At 43.0% G+C, this 9,774-nt stretch overlaps 1 protein-coding gene across 1 annotated transcript in view; it reads left to right on the forward strand.

The window, feature by feature from the left end:
• LOC109301966 (aryl hydrocarbon receptor-like) overlaps positions 1–9,774 on the forward strand; it is a 146,800-nt gene that overhangs the window by 110,236 nt on the left and 26,790 nt on the right. The window contains exon 4 of the mRNA XM_019523381.1: positions 5,054–5,143. Coding sequence (XP_019378926.1) covers positions 5,054–5,143 — 90 coding nt within the window. The remainder of the gene's footprint in view (positions 1–5,053; positions 5,144–9,774) is intronic.

The following is a 9,774-nucleotide window of genomic DNA, read 5'->3' on the forward strand; positions in this document are numbered from 1 at the left end:
GGGGTTCTGTTTTTACTTGTTGGCATTTTTTAGCACCAGAACAAAGCAATCATTAATTGATCAAAAAGTTTACCAGAAACTGGTTTCTCTTAGAATATTATGAGTTTTCCTTCCTCTTTTCTTTCTATAAAAGTAAGGAAATTATATTTTTGGATGAACAAAGAATCCTCAATGCTTTTCCTACACATCTGGTGTACTGCTGCTGGAGATTACATTGTATGGGTGAAATATGTTTCAACTAACCAAGTTTAATTTGGTTTATACCCTATATTAATAAATAAGTTACAAATGAAATCACTGGTTTCTCTAGTCAGGTGAAACTGCTGCTAACTATATTGTTTCTGAGTTAGGACTGCTGGATTGGAGAAGAATTCCTACGGGTGTTACCCACAGTGAAGAAAAGGACTTGATTATTTTAATAGCTTTAATTTAGAAAGTTGTTCATTTCACAAATCATTACTATGTAGGTTCCATGAATGTAACATTAACAATGACAAAAACACATGGCTCCCTCATTGAGAGACAATTCATAAAATAACACAGCCATGTCTCCCTTGGGAAGAGAAACACCATGATGATGGAGGACTAGCTACCTCAAACAGTTAGACCATATCAGATAAAATCCTGGTCCTTTTAACAGTGGAAATTTTTTGATTTCACCAGAGCTAGGATTTCACTCATTAGTACTGGAGATTTTCTTAAGCTGAAAAACAAATTTCTCTTTGCTCATTAAGAAATAATAGTAATCTATGATAGTCGCCAGTTGTTTCTTACCCCCACCCTGAAATCCAATAAGATGTCTTTTTTGCAGATGAGTGCCTTATAACTATAAAAGGTATAAGTGGTTACCAACTGTCTCCACATCTATTTGTTCTCTGTTTGTTTTTCTGGTTACATACTCAATGCATGAGTTGTTTTTTTTTTTTTTTCTTCTGTAACCAGGATCTCCCATATTTTTTTAATCATTCCTGTAAATTACAAGATTTCTGCTTTTCCAGCTAAGATCTATCTGTTGGACTTTTCCTTCCAAATGTGCACACCTCATACATTTGTAGGATACATCATTAGAAAAGTTGTTGACAGTGTAAACACAATTAATGAAAACTGATTATTTGTAAAGGTTTGCTTTCTGTTAATAACCATGATTATTAGGGCTGTGCAAAAGGTCACAGGAGACCTCAAGTTTTGTTTTGACTTCCATTTTGCTGTTTTGAAGGGACAGTTTTTGTTTTGCTGTTTCGAAGCACTGTTCCGTTTTATTTGGTTGAAACTGTTTTGACGCTGTTTTGACGCGTTTCGACGTTTCGCCCATAGGCTATAATAGGGAATTACGAAAACGTCTCTAACTTTGTCATTTTGTTCCTGATTCAGGTGAAAATTGCAGGGATGGTAGCCACTTCTGAGGGCATGAAGCCTGCCAAGATTCAAGGAGATAGGTGGAGGGATTTCTGGGAAGCTGCACCTCAAACTGCAAAAAGCAAAACTTGTGTCATTTGCCAGCAGCAGCAGTATACTGTCACCCCTCAGACAGACCTGCAGACCTGCTCCCCCCAGGAGCAGTCTGGCACAGCCCTGCAGCCCTCCTGGGGGGGTGCGGGTCCCCAGATCTGCATGCAGGATGACAGCAGGCTGCTGCTGTCAGCTGGGGCCAGTACCAACACTAGGTTCTTCCCGGTGCTTGGTATGTGCTGCGCCAGGCAGACTCGGGTGCTGGTGCTGGCCCCAGCTGACAGCAGCAGCATGCTGTCATGCACATGCTCTCCAACCAGTGAGTTCGGAGCTTTAAAAAAAGCCCTGCACTCACTGACTGCAGCAGTGGCAATTGGGGCCTCTGAGGGCTCATGGCAGAGCCCCTACAGCACGGGGCAGTGGGGATTGCCCTGCCCCCACCTGGCATCCATGCAGCAGCTGCACTATTGCACTGGTGCAGCATGGCTTGGCAGGGTGCTAAGCACTGTCCTGGAGCTGGGGCAGCATCCTGGTTTGATTCCCAGCTATCTGATCATTCCCCCAGCAATTCCTGGGGGGCGCGACCCCCAGATCTGCACAGGGTTTCAGCAGGCTGCTGCTGCTGGCTGGGGAAATAGCCCACAGCTGCTGCCATCCCCAGCTGGCAGTGGCAGCCTGCTGTCTTCCTGCATCATCCAGGGGACTGCATCCCCCAGGAAGAGCTGGGGGAAAGATTGGGGAGCTGGGGAATTGAATCGGGAACTGGGGGAATGTTCAGGGATCTGAACATTTCCCCAGGTCGATTCCTCCAGCTCTTCCGAAGGGTTGTGGGCCCCTGGATCTGCGCACAGGCTGGGATCAGTGGTCGTGTCAAGCATCTGCTGCTGGCTCCAGCCTGCAGCAACAGCCTGCTGAAACCCTGCGTGCAGATCAGGGGCCCGTGGGGAAAAGCTGGGGAAATGATCAGAGAGCTGAAAAATTGAACAGGGAGCTAGATGTCAATATTGGAGCAGTCCTTCCCCCTCTACCACCTCCTTCTTAGTTTCTGTTTAGCTGCAAGCAATTTGCCTTCGAAACTCGAAATGTTTCAAAACTTTCAAGTGCCCTCATTTCATTTCAAAGCTGTTTTGAAACCTTTCGTTTCATTTTGATTTCACTGTTTCAAGCTTGAAATGAGTCGAAACAACTTCAGAATGAAACACCCGTCAAAATTTCACGCAGCCCTAATGATTATCTCTTCTTTGTTGGATGACTAGAGAATATTTGCCATTGCAGGTTCTCAAGTGGGGAAACTGATTCTAGGATACATTGAGGGACTTTTAGAACATTGGGACCCCCCTTTGAAGCATTTTCCTGGAACAAGGATGCAATCAGATGTGGAAGAATTTTGGTCCCACATAATGAGAGACAGATGAGTACTGGATGTCATTGCCTCCTTGAAGCTGTGACAAAGAATTTGTATTTTTATAGTAAGAGGGAGAAAGTCACTTCAGAAACCAAAGATTTGAATGCAGGGTTGCACAAGGTTGCAATCAGAGGTTCCAATTTTCAAATCCTAATAAAAACTATTTTAATTCGAGTGTTCCCATGTTTGAGAACAAAGCCAGTGGTTGCTGGGTCCTTTTGAATGGAAATCATTTTCAATCAATATCTTTGTCTAGCTGCTGCCATATGCTCTCTGTTACCTGATGAGACAGCGATGAAGTTTTGAAGTTTGCTGTGAAAAGGATATCTGGACAGCAGGATAACAGAAGTTAGGTGCCTGGAGGCAGGGAAAGCATTTTACTACTATGGCTTGCAATGCTACCTACTTCCACTAGGGGCTTGGGGTCCTGTGGTGTATAGGCAATGGGACTCTAAGGTGCAGGGCACGTCTAATTAGCATTTATGTGCTTTTCCTAATGTGCATTAAATTTAGTACCTCCAATATGAGGGCGCCGATACATGAGCATGAAGGCTGCTCTGACGCACTGGAATTCCAATATGATTAATAGAGTCTGTTTGAGTGTGACAATTGGGTGTGTCTCCAGTAGCCTTCTGCATCTCGTGTATCAGTGTCCCCGTGCTTAAAAATTGCGGCAGGGGCACTAAAAATAAATTTTTTGGAATGATTTTTAGTCCAAGCCCCCCCGCCACAATTTTAAGTGTGGGATCACTGATACAGGGGATGTGGTGGTGCTTTAATTAGAGCGGCAGTTGGAGCTGCTCTAACTAAAGTGCTGCCCCCATCAGCCCTGGAGAATATGTTCAAGTGCCCTGAGGTACTAAATAAATGCACATTAGGCTGACCTAATGCGCAGTAGTGAAAGCGCACATTTTAGTGATGCTTAATGCGCAGTAACCTATTTTACTGCTCATTAGCATAATAGTACAGTTTTTCACATAATGCTTTAATACACTGTAGAATAGGCTACTACGCATTAAAGCACATGTGTAGGCATGCTCACAGACTAGGGAATAAAAGTTATTTGGGGGTTTTGAGGTACCGAGGTCTCTCTGCTCCTCCTTGTTACCTGAAGCTCCCATCCTGTTTTGGGTATTGGAGCCAATGGAAACAATAGTGAATAGGTATCTACACAAATAGCTATAAGGATATTAATTCCCAGGATGGTTGCTATTCAGGATTGTACTGGGTGCCTTTACAGCTGGAAGTGTGAATCCCTAGGCTCTCCAGATAAGAGTTGTAGCAGATTTATGACCTCTATAGTTCACATACAGAGGTGGTTGTATACATTGTGAGTTACATTTCCACAAGTATTTATTCATGATGGCAGTGTCTGGCCATCATGAAAGCCATGTGTAGGTTTGAAATTAATTGAGTGAACAAGCAAAGTCAGTACCTTGAGACCTTGGTCGTGAGTTGTCTGGCATGAGTAGTAAATACTCAGAGAAATAGTTACTGTTAGAGGAACTAGCTCAGGTACTGGAAGCAATATAGCTGTGTTGACATGACACTCCACCAGGCTAACTGGCCCTTCTGCAAAGCCAGGCACGGCAGCATTGGGTAGAGCATCATGTTAACCTGGCTACATTGTTTGCGTATTTTAAGATCTAGATCAAATATCTTTGCATGTTGAAATGTTAGCGTGCATTTGTTGAAGTTATTTCCATTTGCCTTGAATATTATTTTTGGCTGGCACCTGTTCTGCTGTAGGAGCATCCAAACTGTCGTAGGTGGACCAGTCTTCACATACATTCTACAGAAGCATCAGAAAAGACTTGTTTTAAAAGCAGTAAATGTCTCAGGGGCTGCTGAGCTACTAAGAATCCCCAATAAAGAACATCTGTGGGGCTTCAAGCTCTGCACCTGGAAAGAATAGAAGAAAAGTTAAATAGGAAGTATCTGTACTATTTTTTTCTTTAATCTGAAATATCTTTGTGCTAATTGTGACTTAACTGACAACCAAATGGTCTCTACAGTGCACTCAAATTCTTTGAATATTGGTAGTAGTTTCACACACGATTGTTGTAATTTTGCTCCATGTTGTGGGCTCTGACCCAGAAAATTCTGTCCTCCCAACACATGCATGTGCACTGAATCAATACCTGGGGTACTGAATAACAGTTTTAAGTATAACTTTGCTGAGTTTGTTCTCTTTTTCAGGCTCTCAATGGATTTGTCATCTCTGTCACTGCAGACGGTTACATCTTCTACATCTCCCCTACAGTGCAGGACTACTTGGGATTTCATCAGGTGGGATTTCATCAGCAATTTTTTTTTCTGATTTAAAAAAGGATGGCATAGTTTAAACAGAAGCAGCCAATGTTCCAGATTACTGAAGGCTCCCTTATTTTGTCTTGGAAGACCATAAGACTGTCTGCTTTAAAAATCATTGCATTTTCTTGTGGTAATTAAACGAACATTGCACTTTGTACAATGTAAGCAAAAGTAAACAGCTGGATTCATGCATCATGTTTCATAGTTGTTAGGGGCTGGGAGGGACTTTATAGATTATAGAGTCCAGCCCCCCTGCACTTGGGCAGAAAAGACTGCTGGGGTTAAATGACCCCAGCAAGATGCGTGTCAAGATGCTTTTTGAAGATTGCCAGGGTGGATGACTGTACCACCTCTGGGGGAGCTTGTTCCAAACCCTCGGCACCGGACTTGTTAAGAAGTTTTTCCTTATGTCTAGCTTAAAGTGATCCTCAGTCAGCTTGTGCCCATTAGTTCTTGTCCTCCCCTGGGTGGGGCTTGATGAACAGATGCTCCCCCAGGCCGTGATGTATGCCCTTGATATACTTATAGGCTGCCACCAAGTCCCCTTTGAGTCTTCTCTTCTCCAGGCTGAAAAGTCACAAGTCTTTCAGCCTCTCCTCCTGTGACCTGGTCTCTAGGCCTCTAATCATGCACGTGGCCCTCCTTTGGACTCTCTCGAGCTTCTCCACATCTTTCCTGAACTGCGACGCCCAGAACTGGATGCAGAACTCCATCCGCGGTCTCACCAAGGCCGAGTAGAGAGGGAGGATGACATCCTTAGCTTTGCTTGATGTCTCGGTAGATGCATGCCAGTGTTTTATTAGCTTTGCCAGCTATGGCATCACATTGGTGGCTCATGTTTATTTTGTTGTCTATCATGACACCCAGGTCTTGTTCAGATGTGGCGCTAGCAAGCATAGCACTGCCAAGCCTTGTGGATTATTTCTCCCCAGATAGAGCACTTCACATTTCTCCATATTAAACAATATCTGCCCACCTTGTGTGCCTATCCAGGCCAGCCTATATTGCCAGTCTGTCTTCAAGCATGACCACGCTCTCCCATAGTTTGGTGTTGTGAGCGAACTTTGCTAGTTTGCTTTTATTACCCAAACCCAAATCATTGATGAACATGTTGGAAAGCACTGGTCCGAGTACTGAACCCTGAGGGATGCCACTGGTCACCCTCCGCCATGATGACTCAGTTCCATCAATCAGTCCTCTCTGCGACCTATCATAGAGACAATTTCCTAGCCTCCGGACCATAAAGTAGTTGAGGCCACATTTTCCCAATTTTTTTCATGAGGACTTTGTGGGAGACCAGGTCAAAGGCCTTTTTCAAGTCCGGGTATATGACATCAACCTCATTTCCCCCATCCAGGTGGTGAGTAGCCTGATCATAGAAGGAAATGAGGTTGGTCTGGCATAACCTGCCCATAATGAAGCCATGTTGGCTATCCTTCAGAATATTGCCTTTTGCTAACCTGTCTGTAATGGATTCTTTGATAATTTTCTCCAGGATTTTATCAGGGATTGAGGTCAAACGGATTGGCTTGTAATTTCCTGGGTCCTCCATTCTCCCTTTTTTAAAGATAGGCACCACGTTGGCCTTCTTCCAATCTTCTGGGACCTCTCCTGAGTGCCACAAGTCTTCAAATAACTTTGTCATTGGTTGCACAATGACATTGGCCAGTTCTTTTAGCACCTTCAGGTATAGTTCATCTGGTTGTGCTGACTTGTAGATATTTAGCCTTTGTAGGTGCTCCCCCACAAGATCTATGCCAACTATGAGGGGGGGGTCACTCCTACCATGATCATCCTGTATCCTGTCAAGCAGGTTAACACCCTTGGACTGGTAGAATACCAACATGAAGTATTCATTCAAGAGTTTGATTGTCTCCTAAGTGTCAGTTATATGCCACCCCATTTCATCCATCAGGAGCCTTATGCTTCCCTTATTTTTTTCTCCGACTTCTTACATCTCTAAAGATGGACTTTTTGTTGTCCTTGATTCTAGTTGCCAATCTGTATTTGGTGAATTTGCTTCCCACAGGTGTGGGCTGTTGCAGCCCTTGTTGGTAGATGTTGGTAGACAGCACTTGTTTTGGGGACATAAATCAAGCTTATTATCATATGTTTTAACTTATGCGGGCAGGAGCATTGTTTTATATTACATTGGAAATGATATGTACATGTGTATGTACAGTGTGTGTGTGTGTGTGTGTGTGTGTGTGTGTGTAAAGTCTGAGTTACTTCATTACTCATGAAACATAGGATATCAATGGCACTGGGCGGCATAAGGTGTATGCCGTCTCTGTGGAAGGTTCCCACGCAGTTCTGTCACAGAGCTTAGCACTGCTTTGTGCCATTTGCATTCTTCTGCTACCCATTATCCAATCCCACTTTTGTTAAGATACATTAGCCTTTATCAGTATTAGTGCTGAGCTTCTGTTAGGTGAGAGAAGCATGAGGCTACCAAGCTTAGTTTCTCTGTGACAGAAAGAAAGATTGGGACCCAGGTCATTTGAAGCTATTGAAACAGGAATTCTCTATACAACCGTAACTCTGTCCCCTGGTGTGCGCATATCATAGTACAGACTCTTCTATACATTTTCATACTACATGATAATGAAATCTGAACTTTGCTTTTTGCATCTTGTGTCAGAGTCAGCATTGCCTTGTACCACTGTCTGCACAAAGGGATTGCATGTGTTCTGGACAAGTGGACATGTAGAAAGCAATGAGAGAACAGTATAGTAAGTAAATCAGAGTACTGATGTCTTTCCAGCCCAGCAGTATTTACAGCTGAGTAAGTGTCATAGGTAATTCTAACATTCTCCAAAGTGCTGTTAAGGAAATAAACATTTCAAATCTGAATGATGCTGTGTTACTATCTCCTCCTTATAGAATGAGATCCTGACCTCCATTAAAGTTTAATGGAAAAACTGTTATTAAAAATCAGGGTATTAGGATTTTACCCTGAAAAATACAACATGAGCATCTAATTAAAGGCTATATCCTCATGGGAAGTATAGTTAGTTACACAATGTAGCTTTAACATTGTCAGTGTCTGAGTGTCAGTGCTTAACTGTACAATTTTAACATTCCTTTGCTGCATGGGGATAATATAGAAATATATTCAGTTTACACCAATCTTTTTTGTGAAACTGATTTAATTTCCTATAATACTCTGGTTATAGAAGCATTACCAACACTTTTTTTCAGATGTTGTTTCTGAAATAAATCTTCTGCTGCAAGCTCAGTGCAACATCATTATGTCTTTTTTTTATTTTCCGAAGACTGCAAAATGTCTATATCTGACATATTGCCTTACATTTTAGCTTATATTCCTATAGGGCATATTATTAAAAGCTCTTCTATTTTCTCACTTATTCTTCTTTTCTCCTCCACACCAGTCAGCTCAAATATTTGACTCTTATTAGTATTTTGTATATGGTGTTAACAACCCTTCCAACCTTTGTATTTTCCAAAGTGTTTTTTCATTTATCCACATTTACATAAAAATAGCTGTCTGATACCAGTATCTACCTGTAGGTATGGAAGGAAGTCACATTTCTTTTCACTGTTTGTTGGACACCACATTCACATAGGGAGCTGTCCAAGATGTTCATCTTATGAAGTGCTGCTTTGAAACATCTGTATCTAGATCTCGTCCCGGGTATGACCATAAACTGCATTTAGCTGGAAGGCCTGGTGGCAACGTGATGGGGCTATTCATGGCAGGGTAGCTCCTCTAAAATACCACAATGTTGCAACATCTAGAGTAAGGCGAGTATAGGGCATCCCAAACCCCAGCTGCATTGTGGGTACTCCTTGTTTGGAGAAAGGCTAAGGAACATCACCCTGACAGAAAGGTGCCCTTGCTGGGGCATTAAGCAGTCAGCAGCAGCTCTAATCTATTGCTCTCTGGCAGAAGCTTCAACCATTGAGGCACTGAACATCTGGACTTCGTCTGCCCTTTGGATTCTGTCTCAGTGATCTAAAGGGGGGATGGTAGGTCTAGGGCAGCCTCCACTCCTCCATACTTTTGCCTAGGCGTATGCACTGAATGTCTTGGTATGATGGTCGCATGGATCTGTTATGCGTATACCATGATCTAAAAGATTGATGGTTGCCAAGATGCACATTTCTGTTCACTCTCTGCTCATTCATGGATTCTTAACACTGATTCTTAACATTTAGTGTAGTTAGTATCTATTTATACAGAAAGAGTTTCCAATTTCTTTCAATTCTGTTTGTTTCTTGAATGTCTAATTGCAACTTTGACACACAATCATATTTTGAGCTCTGAATATCCATAGTTTCATAGTTTCATAGATTTAGGGTCGGAAGGGACCTAGTAGATCTTCTAGCCCGACCCCCCGCCAGGGCAGGAGAACAACAAAACCCCAAAACAAAAACGGGACTCAAATGAGTCCAGCCAGGTAGGCATCCAGCCTCTTCTTAAAGACCCCCAGGGTAGGGGCCAGCACCACTTCCCTTGGAAGTTGGTTCCAGCTCCTAGCCACCCTAACTGTGAAGTAGTTTTTGCGGATGTCCAATCTATACCTCCTCTCCATCAACTTGTGCCCATTACTCCTTGTTATGCCAGCGGGCGCTAGGGGAAACAG

Source organism: Gavialis gangeticus, unplaced genomic scaffold (assembly GCF_001723915.1).
Source record: "Gavialis gangeticus isolate Ggan-Ray unplaced genomic scaffold, GavGan_comp1, whole genome shotgun sequence".
NCBI classification, from domain to species: domain Eukaryota; kingdom Metazoa; phylum Chordata; order Crocodylia; family Gavialidae; genus Gavialis; species Gavialis gangeticus.